This window comes from Micrasema longulum, unplaced genomic scaffold, assembly GCF_059751315.1.
Source record: "Micrasema longulum isolate JH-2025_06_02 unplaced genomic scaffold, ASM5975131v1 h1tg001650l, whole genome shotgun sequence".
NCBI lineage: Eukaryota > Metazoa > Arthropoda > Insecta > Trichoptera > Brachycentridae > Micrasema > Micrasema longulum.
This window is the reverse complement of record NW_028278829.1, coordinates 546,037-567,966: the sequence shown is the minus strand read 5'-3', so window position 1 is coordinate 567,966 and position 21,930 is coordinate 546,037. Positions and strand designations below refer to the sequence as shown.

Sequence of the window (21,930 nt, the reverse complement as noted above, 5' to 3'; positions counted from 1 at the left end):
ATTTATTATCATTATATTACATACACAAAATTATAATTTATGTAAAGTTGCTTTGACTGTTTAACTAGGGCTATTTACCCCGTTCTAAAACAGTCAAAAAAAATATAAAAAACAGTAATCAATTTATAGAAACAGTTATAAAGATACAGGACAAAGTGAAAAACAAAGTAAAAAATGGAGTAAAAACATGGTAAAAATGTAGTAAAAACATAGTAAAATTGTAGTAAAAACATAGTAAAAACATAGTAAAATTGTAGTAAAAACATAGTAAAAATGTAGTAAAAACATAGTAAAAAATGTAGTAAAAAAAAACGTAGCAAAAAAAATAAATTATTAAAACAAAGTAATAAATGCAGTAAAAACATAAAAACAGAATACATAGTAAGAAACATATTTAAAGTCATAATAAAAAAATGAATGTATGTTGTATAGCAAAAAGCGTATTTAAAGAAAGAAAAAAAAAAAAACAGCATATTAAAGAATAAAGTAAAAGATGTGATAAAAATTTAAAATAAATAAATACATAGTTAAAACAAGTTAAAAAGTCATGAGGATCTTAAAAGTTAAATCAGCAAAAAAATTAAATCAGCAAAAAACTAAAAATATATATTAACAATTTAAATTAAAACATGTGTTGGCCATCTAACAGCCGCCATTAACCCCTCAGACTCCCTGCGACCAATTTCTCCAAGGAAAGTAGTCAGCAACCTCTTTAGCTTGTGGTTCTTGCAACATTTCCATGACTCTGGCATTATATTATAAAGCTTTTGTCCTATGTAGGAGTATTGTCTCTGTGCCAAGGAAGTTCTAACTATTTGTCGAGAAATCAGATCGTTACTGGAACTCCGAGTCTCATATTGATAGGCAACTGATGGATGTATATCTCTGTTAATGTGAGTGACCACCACTGCTCTCAGTAAATATTGCTGTCTTATATCAAGCACTGCAAACTCCTTGAATAAAGAATCACTCTGATATCTAAAAGGCTTTTTTAGAATGGTTCTTATCAATGACTTCTGTGCTTTTGCTGCTGGGTCCAACTCTGTCTTGGTACAGCTACCCCAAGCAATTACACCGTACGTCATGATAGAGTTTGCCAGTGCAAAGTAGAAGGATTTTAAGTCTCTGGGTCTAAGTATATTCCTTAGAGGTAGAAAAAAATGTATCAAGCGTTTAATCTTATATGAAATCGTTTCAATTTGAAAATTCCACCTTAGAAACCTATCAATTTTAATACCTAGGTATTTGATGTTTGTGACCGATTCCAACTGTACACAATTACAGTTTAATTCACCGTGGCATTGGTGCAGCTGTAAATCGTAATTGGCACGTGGTTGCCCTGCCAAAGTTATGCTAAAGCAAATATATTTTGTTTTTTCTGAATTCAAAGTAAGCAAATTGTTATTCAACCATTTTTTAATCCTTGTCAGATCAGTACTTGCTTTTTTATGGAGCTCGAACCAATTTGAGGCATTGTAAACAATAGCTGTATCATCAGCAAAGGAAAACAACTTGCCCAAAGACTCTCTCGTACAGAGATCATCAATATATACCAAGAACAGTAGTGGTCCCAATGTGCTACCCTGAGGAACTCCAAAATTAAGATTAGCAGGGCAGCTTATAGTGTCGTTCACCCTAACTCTTTGGACTCTATTGGTCAAATAGCTTTCAAACCAATTGTGTAGGTTTCCTGCTATACCCAAATTTTCTAGTCTCTTTAAGAGAATTTTGAAGGAAATCGTATCGAAAGCCTTAGCTAAGTCCAAAAATATTGCCATACATTTTTTACCACCATCGAGATGTTTAGTAATTTCTTGGGTTAGGTTTGCTATCGCGTTTTCCGTACCCATGCCCTTTCTAAAACCATATTGATTATCAGAGAGAAGGTTATTATTTTCAATGAAAGAGCTTAGTCTAGCTTTGGCAATTTTTTCAATTATTTTAGAGATTGTGTTTAGTAAAGAGATAGGTCTGTAGTTTTGAATTAGATTTTTCTCACCATTTTTATACAAAGGTATCACAATTGACTCCTTTAGGTGTTTAGGAAATACTCCACATTCAAAACTAAGATTAAAAATATATGTTAGTGGTTTTGCTACATCATGTTTTAACAATTTTATTAATTTGGATGTGATTTTATCTGGGCCCATAGATTTACTCTGTTTTAGGCAGTCAATGGTTTTTATTATTTCATCAGTCGTTGTTTTAATAGAATCTAGTTTTTGTAGTGGTGAAGTAGAAGGTATATTATTAAAAAGAGTATCTTCGTTAGATTTTGTTTCTTTCAGAATCTTTTCAGATAAGGATTCACCAACGGAAGTAAAATATTTGTTTGCATAATTAGATATTATTTGGGTATCTGAAGTTGTTGTTTTATTATCTAGATCAATTTTGTGTAAAAATGATGTTTTGTTCTTTGTTGTTTTAGTAATCTCTTTAGCTATTTTCCACACATGACTTGGATTAAAATTATTGTTATCGTAGATGAGTTGTCTATAGTATTTTTCTTTGGCTAATCTTATATATTTTTTACAATTATTTCTATAGTTTTTATATTCTTGTTGTACGGTAATATCATGTGGATGTTTTTTAGCTTTTTGGTGTAGTACATTACGTTTGTGAATAGATTTGACAAGAGCATGGGTGATCCAAGGAGTTAATTTTAGTTTCTTATGTGGAACAAACTTGAGAGCGGTATGTTTACAAATGTAGTGGTTAAAGGTTTGAGCAAACACATCCATTGCTTTATCAACATCTGTCTCCGTGTAAACGTTTTCCCATTGTTCTCTTTGAAAATCATTAAGAAAACTAGAGTAATTCAATGTCGATATGCAAGATATCTTTTCTCTAGTTGGAAGATTTATAGATTTGATACAAATCGCAATAGAGTGGTGATCTGTTATATCAGAGTGAATAATAAAAGTATCGAAGTTTGAAATGTGTTTGGTAATAATATGGTCAATACATGATTTGCTCTCACCTCGCTCCCTTGTGGGGGAGTCTAAGGTTAGATTCAATCCATGTTCCGCAAGGAAGCATTCATAATCGTTAGCTTGACTGTGTTTATTAAGTATGGTATTGATATTGGTATCTCCAATAACGACCTGACTTCTTGTATTATTCATATCCTTTAAGATAACATCGAGGGAGTCTAGAAATGGATCAATGTTTTGAAAAGATGGTGACCTGTAAATAGCCAACAATGAAAAATTTTGATCTATGGTAACCTTTAAACAATCTGCTTGCATTAATACAATTTCTTCTACATTAACATGTAATCCTAATTTGACATACACGACTACGCCAGAACATTTGTTTATATATTTTTTTGTGTGATATTCGCTGTATTTGTTTATGTTTCTGGGTAAGTAGTGTAGATCCAACCAGCATTCAGATAAAATAATAATATCAAATTCACATGAGAGGTTGTTTAGAAAAATCAGAAAGATATCCAAATTCGACATACTTCTTATATTTTGGTGAACAATCTTTAAGTTATATTTGTTCCAGTCCCATTTATTCAGTTGGTTAATTTCATCAATAATTATATTGTTATGTTCGTAATGTAAGTTGCCCGGAATATCTGTTGAGTCCGTCATAAGTATTTTTTTATTTTTATATATACTAGATTGCAAAGATGGTTGCGATATAAATATTCTATTTTAGATATACAAATCATAACTATTTTTGATTTTGAAATCAATGTTAATTGGTGACTGTCATTTGAAATTTGAATTTTTAATGATAATATTAATGACAATATAACATTTAATGATTCTTCACTCATTCTTATAAACCTCAAATTCATTGTCAAAAAGCTTATAATAATTTCTAAGATCATCATAATACTTGCATAATATAAATGTCGTAAACCCTTCATTTTACATAAGATTATAAAGTAGTACAAGTGATATAAATTAGCAGTTACATTGAATAGTAACTTTTTACATATCTCAATTAAAACTCTCAACAGATTTATAAGAATGGATTTAATGCAAGTTGTTACTTTGAAATTTGTTATTATTTGTAATGTAACTTTGTTTGTAGAGTTTTTTGAAATATTCATGATAGTTATAATATAATCCGGAATATGTTTAAATTTAGAAATCATGTATTCTTTACAATAAAAATATGGCCTAGCAATAAAGTTATGGATATAAAAATAAGATATCAGATATATATTTTTTTGTGTGTGTGAAATATTTTTACATTTTAGTTTTTTCACTGTGACAACTGGAATAAAAAAAGTAAAAATGTTAAATGTGTAAACACATTCAATGTGTCTTAATGTTTTTATCCAAGTAAGGTGAAAAATCCTCAAGTTTAGTAAATAATTATTACCTCTTTCATTTCTAATACAAAATGTACATGAGAAGCAGGCACATTGTTGAATATAAGAATAATACATTTGTTTTAATATTTTTCTGACATAGTAATTTGTGGTTCCGTATGTAGATGTCGCATTTTGATTATGATATACACAGTTTTTTTCATTTCCTATAAATAGACTAATATTTGAACAAATAGATTGATAAAAATATAATTGTTGTAAGTGGGTTATCGCCATTGATATCTTAAATGCAAAATACAAATCATAACGATATTTAAGCAATACATTTTTGTACAGTTTTAGACAATTATTTTTTTGTTGAACACTATATTCAATTATAAATCGTGAATTTACAACAAAACAATGATATGAGAATGGCAAAAACAGTATTTTTAAGAATATTGGAAATAAATAAGATAAAAGGAAGTGAATTGTGTTATGGATGTATTTAGGAATATAATATGAAATATGCATGCATATTAAAAATAAATTTGGAATGATATATATACTCATTGTATTTATCATATAATGAAGTTCTAGTAGAGGACCTCTATGAATAATATAATATACTTCAATTTGATTTCTTAATTGGTTCATTATGCACTTCTTTTTTTTATTCATAGATTGTATATTTATTTCAGGGTAAGACTGATAAAATTGTTTTCTGTAATTTATTCTTGAATGGTAATATGTCAAATTAAAAAATAACATTGAAAAATTTGGCATCGATTGTTGAATGATTTTTATTTCTTTAGTATAAAGTACTATGATAAATGCCAAAAGAAAGGTCTTTTTGGGTATAAATAATAACTGGTTTGTATCAAAAGTGAGTTTAAGTGTATAAAATATAATTCTACAATAATAGGAACTTGATTTAGTTTTCAAATTCTTCCTAATAATAATAAATATTTGATGAATTATAAATATTAACAGTGTGAATTTAAAAACAATATTCAAATCTAACCTGGAACTACTTGGGGAGTTTGTCTTCAGATAAAATTGGAATGATAGGAGCACCGACATCTTTTCGCATGAATATCTTTCCGTTCCTGGTCCAAACAAATTTATACTCTCGGTCCTTTCCAGCTTTCCTCGCCAAGTAGTATAAATGTTTAGCCCGAAATGTTAGTTGTTCCGTTATGTAGATCTGCCTGTTTGTTCCTAAGAAACCGACCTGTTTGGAGCTAAGTTTATCCTCCGGCTTCTTATTTGAATTGTAGTTTCTAACGTCTTTCAGTAACACTTCTTTCTTCATTCTTGTATTTAGTTTGTAGATAATGGGACGCGGAGTGTTGTCTTCTGACGGTTTAGTATTGGTTCTAAATGCAGTTTCAACATCCAAGGCAGTTATCGATGTTTTGATAGTTTTACATATTCTCGTGAAGCTGTCCATGATATTTTCACTTTTGTCTTCGATTACCCCTGTTACTTCGATGTTGCAGGATTTCTTTTCATGTTCCTGTATCTCAGCAATTCTTTCCAGTTTAGTCACTCTATTTTCCAGTTCCAGATTTTTTTGTTTCAATTCATAAATGGTTTTTTCCGCAATTTCGAGATTTTCTAGGACTTTGTTCCATCTATCCCCATCTTGTGCCAAGTTCTGTTTTAATTCGTCGTAGGAGTCAGCAATTCTTTTAACTTCACCTTGTAAAGCAGAAATCGCATTTCCTACATCTATGCCTATAGAGAAGGGTGGTTGAGGAGAATTAGGTTGTACCACCAAATCCTTGATTTTTATGTCTTTTTTAGGAGCCATTAGTGTTGTGGATATTTTTTTTGGATAAAAAACACTTAAATTTTGAAGAGAAAATTTAAACACTCGCACCTGTCACAATAGTATTGTTGTTGATGATGCAATCGCTATTGCACATTGTCACTAAGTAAACAAGTAAATACAAATGTGTACGTATAATTCATACAGAGGGGTTAGGTTTTAATTGATCTGGTCTAGAACTCATTTGATATCATCCACTTTTTATGTTTATTGTGTATTGAAATAAGCCTAGAACATGAAAAGATCTAAAAAAAAACCCCGAAACTAAACTAAACTACAAAAGCAGCTGTAAATTGTAACAATGTGCCGAACCGGCATTTACTAAGTTCACAAAGCTTGGATTTTTTAAAAACCATGTGTGTTCATTTTTCAATATTGTCAGCGAAACATCCAATTAGGTACTTGCATAGCTATCATAAACATAATCCGATCCCAAAGCCCGGCGGTATTTATCCTTAACGTTAGCCGATCGTTGAGATTTTATTACTTAGATTCTTATTTCGAGAATGATGTTTTTAACAATTGAAGATTTTTTGTATAATTTTTGACAATATTTTTGTTCAGTATGTCCGAGAAGTAGCTTGTTATAACAGTGTATAATTGTATGGAAAAAAACATGAACTAAAATGTCAACTAATGTTTCCTCGTTACATCCGAGATCTCGCTATTTCCGTGACCGTTATAACCGAGTTCGACTGTACTTAATTAATAAAAGCTCTATTTTCAATGTTGACCTATTTTGATTGTTATTTATTTGAAATAAATGGTGTAACATCTTGTAATAATGTTTTTTTGAGAATTTACATGTGAATCCACCACATGTTAACAATTTCTGGTGATATATACATTTAGTAAGACTGTGAAACTAGTGTCGCGGGTTCGATCCCGCCAGTGGCAAGAAAAAAATCATAGAAAGATTTTTTTCTCAATTGGTCTGGGTGTTGGGGTACATTTTTCATAACTTCCTTCCATATCATAATTCCTACCTGCTGACAAGCCTCTAAAGAAGAGGCTTAGCAGGCTTTATTTAAAAAAAAGGATTTTTCACTACCAGCAAACTATAAAATTGATTTTCATTACGTCTATTTATACCAGAATACATTTTAAAAATAGTTATCGTTACCAAGTAAACCATTTTTAACAAGCATCCAACTAAACATCTTTGTGATAGTTAAAATATTTCATAAAACATATACATAACTTTAATTGCCAAATGATTCTTGAGGATAGTATTTCATTAAGCATTTTAAATATTATCCAACAGATAATTATAAACTTCGAATAAAATTAGCCATGAATTCTTCAGTTCCTTGTGTTTTAGGAGGTATCGAGAGAAGTCATGTAGTAGTAATATAATATTATTCCAACAAAAAGACGAAGTGTTTTCGCTTTATTCTTTTTATAATTCCTTATTTACTACTTGCACAGTTGTGTCAAGCATAATATTCTTTTTCTATAAATTATAATCATCTCATGTGTCCACATATTTCATATAATTATACTCGCTTCATATATTTCGCCCTTTAATGCATTCAAAGTTATTTTAATAAAATACACTTGTAAATTGTAATTTAAGTATTTATTCAATTATAAAATATGTACAAATATAAAATGGTTTTTTTTTCTAATTTTTCACTGTGATACAAATAGAAAATAATAAAGTTTTAACATATTCCATGATTCAAATCCTTGCAACCATGTTCAGTAGCTCAATCGCAATGGGCGCTAATGTCGGTAATAATCTATGCGATAAAAGTTTCTCACAGCAATTGTTAATTGTTTTAATGATTTCAATGGAACATCGACTTAAATTTATCAACTGGGGATTGCTTTAGTCTATGGCGTTTGGCCACATGACCACGATTAACCAATCTTTCCAGTGCGCTTGATGGAGTTTATTATTGCGGTCAAGTTCCACTGTGATCAGTCAAGTTCTTTAAGGACTTTTAAATGGCTTACATAAAGATCAGGGATTTCAATTTAAGATATATCCTTTATTTGGATAACGTATATATATATATATATTCTGTAGAGAACTAAGATATCCAATGTTCAGTGATTCATTTAACCAAACCCGAGCGGTTTGTAAACTTCTAGTAAAATAAATCCATTTACATAAATTTCTCCGGCTTTTTCAATCATGCATTTTTTAAATTATACATCAGAAGATAATTTTGTAAAGGAATATGTGAATTTTGAATGCTTTATCTAGCGGAAACATACCTTTAACAATTCTTAATGAAATATACCTAAAATTCTCAATTAGAAGTTTTTGAAATGTCTCACTATAAAAAAATATACAAATGAACATTGGTTTGAGTAGTTAAATTGCCTTAGAAGCTGGCTCCCGACTTTCTGCGAGTTCTACACTATTGCGAATAGTCACAGATTTAGTGCAGTCACTTGTTTTGTAAATGCCAACGAGCTTGTTAGCCAACTCGAACATATTGTAGCGGAGAGAAATGATAATGAATTGGGCATTCTTCGTTCTTTCCTGCAAACAAAATAAATACCACATTAGGAATAGTGTGATGTACAAAGTATTCTGGCGGTTAATCACAATCAGCGATCTATAGAAAGAAGAATGTTGGGTGTCTCTTTAAGGAACCGAATAAGGAATGAGGAAATAAGACACCACACAAAGGTGACAGATATGTTGGGTGTTAACATAAGTTGTGTCCGAATTCATTCAAAATATTGGAATTTTGTATGCGAACACCAATCAGTTGAAATAAGTGAACACCAAAATGAATATGCCTTCTCCCCAACAATGATTGGTAGCCCAGCATTCCTAGTAAGAAGTCAGTCGGGAAAAGCCACGGGTAATATCCATACTCCCTGAGATAGTTTTTTTCTAAATCCTCTCTTTCATTAAGGAATACATATGTGGTTTTGTTTGGCGACCAAATGATGGAACTTGATTCCAAGTGACTTCTTACCAAGGAATTATACAATGTTTTCAGAACCTGAATATTTGAAAAAATCTTGGCATTTCTTAGAACAAATCCAAGCATCTTAAGTGAGTTGCTGCATAATGATATTATATGTAGATTAAATGATACCTTGGCGTCAAACAGCACCCCGAGATCCCTGGACGTCGACGCTCGTTCGAGCTTTACTCCATCCATGGTATAACGGAAATAAATTGTTTTGGACGCTCTTGTGTATGACATGACAAAACATTTAGAGACATTGAAGAACAGTTTGTTTTTTTTACTACATTGTATGATATTTTTAATGTCGTACTGAAGTTTCAAACAGTCCAAAGGTGTTTGTATTTCACAGAAAATTTTCAAGTCGTCGGCAAATAATAAAAAATTGGAAAAATTTCTTTCATTGCTAATGTCATTTATGAATATTGTGAACAACATTGGTCCTAAATTAGACCCCTGGGGCACTCCCGGGGAGGTGTGAAAAACTGCAGATTGATAGAGTCCATATGACACCTACTGCTTTCGATCTATAAGATAGCTTGAGAAAAATCTCAGAAGAATGTCACTGAAGCCAATCTTATGAAGTTTCTGAAACAAAAGCTGGTGATCTACTTTATCAAACGCTTTTGACCTACCTACCTGAGCACCTGTGTCAAGTGATTTTGTGACAAAATTCGTAAATAACATCAAATTTGTGATGGTTGAGCGCCCTGACCGAAATCCATGCTATTCATTTGTTATGAATGGCTCTATTTTGGGATTGATAAAATGCAAACAAACAAACGCTGCATGAACAGCGAGAAAGGGGGACTTGACAGAGACATGTAAAATACTCAACATTCACTATGGCTGCCCAAATTTGGGTTCCATGTTCAAACTAAAATAAGATGCTCGACTTTGAGGCCACAGTCTCAAGCTGGAGAAAACCAGATAGCCACAGAAGCATTTCCCGAGCAATAGAGTAGTCGATGGTTGTAATAAGCTTAACGTGTAGTTTCAGTAACATAAAAAATGGGCTGGATGTGATTCGGAAAAGTCAACAAAAGGCAACTACTGACTTATGTTAATATAGATTTAAGCATATCAGCTTTAAGCTGCTCGCTTAAAATTAAAATAACAATAATAATACCCTTCTAATTACTAATCATAAAATATACAAAATTCAGGCATATTTATTTTCTCATTATCTATGAACTTTGAGTTTGGAAATGCACGATTAGAAGATCTTTTCCGAATTGCTACGTACCTTAATGTAGTTTGCAACAATGGAAACATTTTTGAAGTCCAGAGCTGCGTCTATTTCGTCCATAACATAGAGTGGTGTTGGCTTATAGTAATGTAATGCAAACACTAGAGCCAAGGAACTAAGAGTCTTCTCACCACCGGATAAATTAGAGATATTCTTCCATGATTTGTTTGGTGGACGGACACTGGAATGAAATAAAACTGGTTCTAGAAAATAGGCAATGGGAAAATTTCGAAACTTAAGAAACAATGTTTGAAATACTGTTTTCCAAATCAAGAATCTTTAAATAATTTGTGTAATCTGCAAATTTAATCTAGCAGAAAAAACCCGCACTGGGGTTAGTACATTCAAAATAAAGTATACTTATTTGTATGAAAAAATAAGCTGGAATAATCGGCTAGTTTCTTGGCTCACCGCAGGCGCTGGGCGCGTTTTTTTAAAATTTATATTTCTTCCTCGTTTTCTGCCATCAACATTCGCATCACAAAACTCATTGATTTTGTTGATAATGCTTATCTCAGTTTCATATAATGTACGGATCTCCACATTTGTGCACCTATCGTACATAGTTTTACCACACATTTGTCTGAGAAACGGCGTGATGGTTTGTTTGTGATTAATGTAAATTATTTATGCATACATTCCGAGCAGTGCAGAATAAATGATATTTTTTACAGACCTGAATATGATTCCCTCCGTAAAAGGATCCAAGGAATCCACCAATTCCAGTTCAGCGTCACCACCCAAGGTGATCATCTGGTACATTTCTTTGAGTTTGGCTGTGATGGTGTGGAAACCAGCAAGGAACTCAGAATGACGTTTGTGCCTAAGATCATCGTGTAATTTACGTGCGTCATTTCTACGTTTAGTTATTTCTTCCAGTTCTTCTGCACGTTTTAAATAAATCTCTTCTTTCGCTTTGTATTCCTGGAAAAACAATATTTCGATGCATATTTTAAATATAGTCAAATATTTGTAGAATGAATTAAAATGATAAATCAAGATGGATATTTTTTAAGAAAAGAATATGGAAATAAGGTTGTGTTCCTGTGGTACTATTGCTGATTTACAAATATTTAAAAGAATATCAATTTCCAAAAAAAAATATTTTAGTCATCAAATTACTTGTAAAAACCTTATACAAGTAATTTTATGACTATCAAAAAATTCTCTCCATGTGGTATTTTTTAGAACACGATCCTGGGTCCAGGTAACCAGGTTTCCGTGAATATGTTTCGCAAAATAAAATTGTTTATTTTTTTCCTTCATATTTATTTTGGTCACTTCACAGTGCATGGATCATCTTTTCTCGCTCTTGGCTAAGAAGTGTGACTTTCCATCTTATTTCATCATCAAAAACATAAAACGACTGGCCGGCTATTTTTCAAACGTTGAAGAATAACAGCAATAATTTGATTTATTTCATTTCGTATTTTTAAATAAAAATCTGTTTTTAATTTTATTTTGTAAATAAAATTGAAGATAAATGTTAACTTTCAATTGCAATACGGGTTCAGGGCAATTATATTTTTCTTTTTTATGAGACAGCTTTATTTTTTCTTCGATAGAAATTAACGGTATCATTTTATGCCAAAATATAAGAAAGTTGCCGCGTTTTTTACATGACATGTTCGGGTGAATGAATCCCGCCACAGGAGATGTAGCGTATTTTTATTTCAGGCGGGTGGCTCTCACGAAAGGAATTCTAAGGATTAAAATGAAAAATTTGAAATAACCAGTGACTGGCCTCATCGCTTTCGCATTTTCAACTTTTATTTTTAAAAACTAAAATTGTAAATAATTTGGGGGAATCTCACATGTATCAATAAAGGTTTTAGGCCTAGCGCGCATTGGGATTTTAAAACATGCGGTAGTTTACCTGCAAAAATATAACTCATAGATACGAGTAAAAAAAATAAAGGTAAATAATGCAGCTAAAAAATCGTAACCTACTACAAAACAAACAAAATTGTAGTGTATGGACGAGTATTAAGATGCGCACACTTGCAGATAAACCAGTCAGTGTTATCCCTACTGTCCAAGGTTACACACATGTCACACAGCATAATGTCCGCCCCAGAATCTCTCTAGCAATTTGGTGACTAGGATTTGAGCCATAGCGTTCTCGATATTGAAGAAATTATTCATAATTGATAAAAAAAAACCTCGTTCTATATTTTAATAATGCCCGTGTAGAAGGATATATGTGATTTTGTTTTTTTATAGTAATTTGACAAAAGCTTTTAGGCAAAGCTCTTTAAAAATAGATCGCTTATTTCACAAAATTCAACGATTTCCAATGATACCTCGTGTATAAAAAATTTACTTGGCACAATTGAATTCTTTATTAATTTATTATATTCATCATTTTTTTTACATCCCGACAGCATGTTCCCTCAAGTTTGTAAGTCAGTGCTGTAAAATTGCCCATTGAGAAACCTTTGGCTGATCAAAAGATGTAATCAAAAATAATGTTTGCCTTTTTTTCTCGCTCTAATAATGCACACACACAAGCTGTGTTTCATTTTCAACTGATGCAGTAATAGTTTTTTTACCCGCGGGTAAAGCAAAGCAATTTACTGTTGCGGAAGCAACCTGGCCTTAATACTTGCCTAACAAAAATTCAACAAGTGGAAGATTTAAGAAATATTGATATTTTAACACAGACGTAATATTTAAACAATCAAGCCAATTTCGATAGAACGCCATACCACACTATCTTTACAATTACCGTGCATCTTCTCATGCATGTTAATTTGACTTTTATCATGTTTATTTTTAAGTAAATGACCAATTTGATCATGTCCTATCTTTCTATCAATCTATCCATTCGCTCCACATGTCAAAAGCATCGCAGCACCTATACTAATTTACAAATACCTGAATAGCTTGTAGATTGGGTCTCTGCTCTCCTAATCTATCCTCCTGTATAGCCACCTTGCTCTGCAGTTCATCTATCTTCAACAATTCCAGTTCCTCGTCAGTATAGGAGCTCAATGGGGGAATAGGTTCCTGGCCAGCAATTGGAACTACTTCAAGACTAAGACTAGAAATCTAAAATGAGAGATTGTACATGTAGTAATGAAAAAATAAATATATTTTTACATAATTTGATTAACATGTAAAAAAACATAGGATAAGATGTATTTAGGATAAGGTAATATTTCACACACAATTGAATTTAAATGTTTTAAGGTTCCTGAACGTTTTTAGATTTTTTCAAGTTTTGCAATGTATTTTTTTAAGTTTTCTTCATTTCAAATTCTTTTAACAAATGATAGTGCATTTAATTGATGTGCTGAATTGGCGATTAACAAACTACCTAGCGAAATTTTCACTAAAATAAATTTTCTTTTTTGCCCCACAACACGGTAAAAATTACAAAAATTGTTGATACAAAATACATAAAAAATACAACATTAAAATATTTTTTAAAAAGCCTTTCAGGTACACCAGTGTCGAGTAATTTGAAGAATTCGGGGCGCAGATGTAAGGCAATGGAATATGTTGTATGTAAAAGTAAATTATTCCGTTAAATCCCAAAAGGAACACTCCTACACTACCGGGAGTCAAACTAGAGGAAATCTGAATTTGGGCAAAGAAATTTCTGATTTTTGGGGCCCAAAATACTTAATGTATTGCCTGAACATTTTAAAACCATGACCCGGATTCAATTTAATAAATTTGTAAAAAAAAGGTTTGTGGGTTTGGGTGAAGAATGACTTAAACATATAGACGGTGGGAAGGAAAAAGTTCCTAAGTGACATGTAGCAGCTTTACAGAAGAACCAATTAAAGTTTTTTTTTTAAATAATAAAAAAAAGCTCATATATATCTGTTATTTAGGTGTGATTCCTACATATAACTAAAAAAAAACATTTTCTTCTGTAAAGTTGGCCACATTTTGCTTAGGAACTTTATTTGTGTGGAGTGCGGATATTATCCATGGCTTTATCCCACTGAGTTCCTCCAGGGTAAGCTCGGTTACAACAGTTTGAAGACCAGAGGGAATGTGTATTTAACTACACACTTCTTTCGATTGTTGCGCGGTATTATTGACAACCCTGAAATTATGCGGAGCATTAGCTTTAATGTTCCGGATAATTACCTTAGACAGCGTCAGCACAGACTGTTTCACATTCCAATATACAGGACCAACTTGCCAATGGTTATGCCTGTTGGAAGGGCTATCTCTATGTTGAACAATATTACTTTTGACATTGACATTTTTCACGTCTCTGAGGGAGTTTTTCGTTACAAGATTCTCTTACTTTTTTAACATATTATTCTCTGGATATTATGTATAATTATGTGTTGCTTTTATATATACCTAATTTAACCTTATTATTTTAATTATTTCTATATGTATGAATTAAGATATTCCATTTTGTAATGTACATATATATGAATAAATAAAATTGAATTAAATCAATAACATTTTTAAAAATTGATTTCCACCGTCGATATTGATAATAATAGTATGGATAATTAAACTTGTATAAAAAATGCAATGGTAGGTAATCATGTATTATTACTATTTTGCAATGCGTATAAAAATGTCTGCCTTAAAACAGATTGTACCTAGAGCAGACAACGTATTTCCAAAGAAATCTATTACAACAAAAATGTAGTAGATTATAAGAATTGTTTGGTTAAGGCTGTAGTCGGGAAAAACGAACGCAAAATTAGGAAATCATACGATTTTGCCATTTTAAAACGAATTTTTTTTTTAATCGGGCAATAATAAAAAACAAAAATTAGATATAAACAATATGTTTTACAGGTGTTTCTGTTAAAAAATATACTAAAAGTTTTATGTAACTAAAATATAATTACTTTTAGAACGGCAGATTACGCCATTTCAAATTTAGACGAAACTTAGGTATCTAGGATCTCAATAAAGACTAAGTATAGAACAAAAATTTGTTGTGATAATTTGAAGATAATACATTTAACATAAAAGTGGCCTAAGTGGTTAAATTTCGAGTATATTTGGATGAACACCCAAGTAAAAAGGGTAAACTTGGCAGTGCACTCCCCTTACACACATATTAAGAACTCACATTTGGATTTATGTAAAATGACTTTTGTATTGAGCTTCGGCATAGAAATGAGATTACTGCATGAAGAACATACCTCACGGTTCCAAGATGGTATTTTAACTTTAAGATCATCGATTGTTTTGTCTACTTTAGAAATAGTATTGACAATTTCCAGTCGTTCAGCTTTGTACTTGTTTTCCTGTTTAACAAGTTTGGATATTTCTTCCTTTAGTCCAGAAAACTCCTGGCTGCCTTCTGTAATTTGCTCCTTAACCTAAAAACATTAAACCACATATTTTTCAATGAAAAGTCATTAAATAATACTGTCTGTTTAAAAAATTGATGGTCATACAGATGTACAAATATGACTACCGTTTTAAGGATTACAGCTTATAAAAAAAACATAGATACAAAAATCTTTTATTTAAAAAATCGTAATATATTATGTTCACTCTACATTAACCCTTTGCTCCCCGACAGTACAATATTAATTATACTAATCACTGCAGTACATATTTGGTAATTTTTTAGTTATTTTGAAGTAATTAGTTCCAAAAATGACTCCTGGGGATCAGTTTTACAAATTTATTATTCCTTTTCAAACCTCAATATTATAATTATGATAACGAGTAAGTTCTAATTTTAAAATATATTTTTGTGGTTTGATTGTAATGCGGATTTTTCATTAATTTTTGTAAATACATTGTATTGGGAAAATATCATCTTATAGCAATTCCCTGATGGTATAAATTTGTACCATTTTTATTTATAAAAAGAGTTAAAAAAAAATTGAACAATTGTTTTCAAACTGTAAATAACATAATTTAAAAAGAAAGAGTTAAAAAATTCTACAAAATCGAAGTTCAGAGATCAAAGGGTTAATCATTTGTTGCAAAAAGGTGGACATGTTTAAATATTTTGCACCAAACTTTTTTTTTTTAACATTTACAAAGATTTTGAAAAAGATCTGTGCACTTTTGCAAATATGTTCCTATATTATAATTTTTTCTGCCGCATCATATTGGTTCCTTAGAACAGGCATTGCCTATATAGGAACCGATAGATCCTTTTAAGTATTCGCTATACCGCACTCCTCCGCTTGTTTGATTTATCCTTTGTGTTTAAGAAGAATATTTGTCTGTAATTTTGCTGATGTGATTTTTCTAATATATAAATAAATAAATAAAATAAATAATTGGCTCTACCATTTCTTGTCATGCAAGGGCCTTCAATTTTGAAGGCCATTTTTAATAACGTGTTATTAGAAAAGGGGAATCGAATTGTGGCAGAGCGGGGTGCGAACCTCGGACCTCCAATCCGTGAGTCCACGACAAGAGAACTACAAATATCAACTTATAACAATTCACAATAAGCATAAAAATGACAATATTTAAATTTTTGTTACAAATAATGTACAATACCACTTCTATTTCTTTCTCCATCTCAGCTCCATCTAGTGTCAATTTTTTCTTTTCATCATTCATCGCTTTGAGCTTATTTTCTAGATCTAAAAGTTCTTTTTCCATTTGGGAGATCTTTTCTTTTGATTTCTTAGCATTTCTGAAAACAAAATATGTATAACAATGAGAAAATTTAGTGCTTCTCAGAATTGGATTTTATAATCATCTCCTTAGACATGATAAAAATATGAACATTTATTTGTATAGCAATGAACATCGTGTATAAATTAACGATTCAATGTAAAAATTAACTCGAAATAAAACAGATATGAATATAAAATGTCATGTATACATCACCTTTAGGACGAAAACGACTCAACTAAAAAAATCAACTTTTTGGGAAACTGCAAAAGAAGAATGTAAATTGTGACACCTTCGTATTCCTTTGTCACCAAATTTTAAGTTAAAAATTACACCGAAGGCATTCTAGCTATGAATCTATGAAAAAACGCGTAATAAAAATTAACATTTATTTAATGAGTCGTTATTAAATTGAAAAAAAAACAAACAAACAAATGCATTTTGATAAATAAGATAATGACATAATTTTTATTAGATCAGATCTGGTCACCAAACACATGTTTTTATTTATTCACGAAATGACATAAACTTAAATAAGTAACTCATTTCAAGGTTTTTTTTTTAGTTAAATCGTTTTTGTGTTGTCATATTAAACTCTTAGGTGGTAAAAATTGTTTGGTAAAAGTGTTTTATTTGAAATAAATTAAGTTGTTTTCGTTCTAAAGGTGCGACATTACTGCAAATAACATAAATAAATAAAATATCCGGTAGCTATACGATATTTGGCCCTTTTTTAGTATCTAGTATCTGACCAGATATTTGCTACTATCTGGCTGATAATCTGATAGTTATTTTTTAATATAAAACACCTACGGAGAATAAACTGTAACTGTTGCTTTAATAAATGTAACTGTTGCTTTAATAATCTTAGATAATTTTGTTAGGATCGAATACTGTTTGGTATTTGCTAACTACCACTTAAATGGGCCTGCCTTCCGATCTAGTCAAACAGTTTTCAAATAAATAAAAAATGGTTCATTTGTCACAACAATTTCCCTCAGTTTGGTTGTTCTCTGTTGTAACTTAGTCAAAGAAAGCTGCCTAATAAGCTAAGATTCAAATGCGCGCATTCGGTATCTGGCCGCCTGACATTTGGTATCCGGCCACCGGATATTCTATATCTGGCTGCAGGGTATTTGGTTTTCAGTTGCAGAATATTTGGTATCTGGTCGCAGAATATTCAGTATCTGGTATCAAGTCAAATCACTATCTTTTTCATATTTTAAAAAATAATAAGTTTAAATAATATGAACAAACGTACCTCTCGCTGGTTTTGATAGCAACATTGAGTCTGGTTATTTCAGCGTGCACTTTATCGATTTTCTTGACGACTTCATCGACTTGTTTCTGTAATGTTTTTACTTTACCACCAGCAACCTCTACTATTTTCTCATGAATTTTCTGGACTTCTTTTTCAACCTATAAAAAAAATCTACAGTTAAAAATTTTTGAAATGTTCCAGGAAATAGTTTAAAAAAAAAAACAACCTTTTTTGTACTACTTATTTTATATGTTATTTCCGACTGGTTTTGAAGCCACACAAGCTTCTTTATCAAGGTTCAATTTAGTAATCCTTGATATGCTACAAAAGTTTCCTTATCGGGAGCGAGCAAGAGGATGCTCTTCTGGTAGAATGACCTATCAAATAACGTAGTCCTCGTTAAATGCTGCCCTCAACTTGGCCTAGAGAAGAAAGGAGGTGTATCAAACCTGGTGCCTGATATGCAATCAGACCACAACGCTCAGCATGAAGACAATGAAGAAAAAGAAGATATTAGAAATGTGTATCATTTAGGAAAAACTATAAACCTTTTCTGAATCAACTCTCGCTTTTTCATATTGCAAATCTGCTTCCTTCATAATTTTCTCGAGAGCGGACTTCTTCTTGGGATCTACAGCACTCTTGTTTGCTTTTATTGTTTGGTCCTTGAGTTGATTCTAAAAAGTAAATAATATTGATTGATTAGTAATCCATCCATATTTGTGGTGAAATGGATCGTGTTGTGCTTCTGTGTACAAGGTTCTGGGTTTGATTGAAAATGGCTGGGTGCTGTTCCATCATTACGGGTGATGAGACGTTGGAGAATGAATATGAGATGGAAACGAGTCGACAATCTTCGGAGTGGCACTTAACTTAGCCAAAACCTCTAAAACCAAGCCAAAGTCGGTCAAAAATCATCGATTTTGACTGTTTTCATTGATTATCATGGTGTTGTGTACTCAGGGTTTCTTTCAACAGGCCAGACGATTAATAAAGAATACTATTTAGGCGTATTAAAGCATTTGATTGATCGTGGGAAAAGGCCAGATATAATATTATTTTAGTGTTACCAAAAATCCAATAAAAAGAAATAAATGGGTAGAAATTATAAGGAATTTAAGGAAATCATTGATTATCATGGTGTTGTGTACTCAGGGTTTCTTTCAACAGGCCAGACGATTAATAAAGAATACTATTTAGGCGTATTGAAGCATTTGATTGATCGTGGGAAAAGGCCAGATATAATATTATTTTAGTGTTACCAAAAATCCAATAAAAAGAAATAAATGGGTAGAAATTATAAGGAATTTAAGGAAAGAATCTGATTGAGATCCACAAAAAACAAATGCTGATTGTAAACATCCAAAAACAAACTTTTTTTATACACATAAAAACAACATCTTTCCATTTTCCGAATGCAACCATGGTATGAATAAATCATTTATGTTCCTAACTTCTTTTTACATATTCGATTGAAGATTTTAATATCTACGAACACGCACAGCGCAAAGATTTATATTTCTCTGAAAACCGTACGTAAATCGGTTAAGCCGTTTAGGGGGAGTACGGTGACATCACACGTACAGCTCAAAGCTCATAGCTTTTGAATTACAATAATTCACAATCTCACACATCTCATCTTGTAGGTGATTATTTGGCCAAAAACAATGTAGGTACTTCGTTCCTCATGCACCGTATTCACCTGATTTGGCTTCGTGTAACTTTTTCATGTTCCCTAAACTCAAAATACTACTTTGCGGGAAGCATTTTGACTCTATTGAGGTGATAAAGGAAAATTCCAAAAGGAGCTGAAAGCCATTCCGAAATCGAGGCCTACAAGAAGTGCTATGAAGATCGGAAAAAATGTTGGCATATGTGTATTGCCTCTAACGGTGATTACTTTAAAGGGGATAAAATAAATATTGATGAATAATTGAACTTAAGTTATTTTTTTTTACAAATTCCGGGTCATATTTGATATAAGTTATTAGAAAAAATACTATTAGAAATAAAAGAAGAAAAAAACATAATTTTATTTCAATATAAATTGAAATAATACAAGTCTAGCAAATAAGTAAGTTTACAAAAAGTGTATTAAGTATAGTGTTTTGAAAATAATAATATCTAGTTTACTGATAATTAGATTTAACATTCCTGTATTAGCTGTATGCTTCCCCAATAAATAAAAAATCAATAATAAAATAAGATAAAATAAATTTTATTTATTTTATTATAATGAATAACCACAAAGTTAGTGCTTCGAATATATACTTTATAAAAAAATCAAGTTCAAATCAACAACAACAACAAACCGCCACGCCGTTTCTCTGGAAGGGTAGGCAGAGAGAATAGAACACCACACCACTCTATCTTTGCATACAGATCTCGCTTCCTCTACATTCATACATCTTCTCATGCACGCGCGCCGATTATTCCGACTTTTGACATGTCCATCTTCAAGTATTTGTTGGATTCGGTCATGCTATGTCTTTTTCGGTCTTCCTCTATTTCTGCATCCGTCAACATTCGCATTGTGAATATTCTTGGCCGTTCTTTGGCTGTCCATTCGTTCTACATGTCCAAACCAGCGCAGAGCTCCTCAGCCTTACATAACGTACGGATCTCAACATTTGTGCATCTATCGTACATAGTTTTACCACACATTCACCTGAGATCGCATTTTGACAGCATTCAGCCTACTTTCATCCCAGTTTTTTCAAGTCCATACTTCGCTCCCACACATCAGGGTCGGGACCGGGACTCCATTGTAAAGTAAATCAAGTTAATATTAGGATATTCTTAAAACGGTGTATTTACTAGTTCAAGATTAAACAAATGCCTAATAACAAACCTTCAAAAGGGGAGATTGTTCAACTAAATTCTTGTATTCAACTTCAAGTTTGCACTTCTCGCTTTTCAATTGGTTCACTTCACGAGTGAGAGATGAGATTTTGGTCTCCAAGTCCGGAAGACGATTGCGTAACTCTCGAATCCTAAAATAAATATTAATATTATAAATATCAAAATATATATTTTTTAAATTATCACAGGGAGCTAGCTCTTGATCAAACATACTGGCATGTATTTCTGTATACAGTAAAACCCCCCTTTCACGTTTTTCAAGGAGCAAGAAAAAAGTGTAAAACTGAGGAAAACGCTAAAGTGAGGAAATGAAAAATGTATGGAACAAATAGGAATTACATAAAAATGAAATTGATTTGCTACACTATAGTGTAATTATTTAATGTTGATATTTCAAGCACGAATAATAATAAGAATGCATCTTTGCCCAGAATTGTAAATGATTATTAAACGTTTTTTGCTGACATAGATATATATTTCCACATTTAAAACAAATTTAAAGAAAATGCTAGAACCCCTATTAAAAATAATAATTATAATTTAATCTAACTGTTACCTAATAAAAATTTTTTGTGCACTTTTATATTGTAATTATTTTCTCTTGTTTGGAAAAAGAAAAAAGGGAGGACTGATAGCTCTGCTCCGTATGGATCTGCCGGCGAAAGGATTTTTAAGTCCGAGTAAACAAAAAACTTTTTCTTTTTTTTTTTATTATTTCATTATTATTGTAATATTTTGTTTATTTTTTAATGGTGGGTTTGGAATGATGCGGAGTGGCTATTTCAATGTACACCTTTTTTCTTCTATTTTTGACATTGTATTTAGTAATGTATAGAAAACTGTAATTGGCCTATAATTTTGGTTTATTTGTAAATATTTATTTTTTTGTTGTAATGGCTGTTGTTTTCTTTTAATAAATAAAATAAAAAAATAAATATACTT

General features: G+C 31.3%; 2 protein-coding genes across 2 annotated transcripts in view; both read right to left on the bottom strand.

The window, feature by feature from the left end:
• Nucleotides 1–5,300: 5,300 nt before the first annotated feature.
• LOC148274432 (uncharacterized) lies at nt 5,301–6,086 on the bottom strand. The gene has a single exon (XM_088237129.1). It carries the CDS (start codon nt 6,084–6,086, stop codon nt 5,301–5,303), a length of 786 nt encoding a protein of 261 aa, XP_088093255.1.
• A 1,578-nt stretch (nt 6,087–7,664) lies between these two features.
• Nucleotides 7,665–21,930, bottom strand: part of glu (structural maintenance of chromosomes 4-like protein gluon) — a 32,783-nt gene continuing 18,517 nt past the window's right edge. Inside the window, exons 14-22 of the mRNA XM_088237130.1 lie at nt 20,978–21,119; nt 18,675–18,803; nt 18,127–18,284; nt 16,746–16,884; nt 15,419–15,598; nt 13,164–13,337; nt 10,963–11,210; nt 10,284–10,467; nt 7,665–8,598 (exon numbers count right to left, since the gene is read on the bottom strand). Of these exons, the coding sequence (XP_088093256.1) occupies nt 8,428–8,598; nt 10,284–10,467; nt 10,963–11,210; nt 13,164–13,337; nt 15,419–15,598; nt 16,746–16,884; nt 18,127–18,284; nt 18,675–18,803; nt 20,978–21,119 (1,525 nt within the window). The 3' untranslated portion in view covers nt 7,665–8,427. The remainder of the gene's footprint in view (nt 8,599–10,283; nt 10,468–10,962; nt 11,211–13,163; nt 13,338–15,418; nt 15,599–16,745; nt 16,885–18,126; nt 18,285–18,674; nt 18,804–20,977; nt 21,120–21,930) is intronic.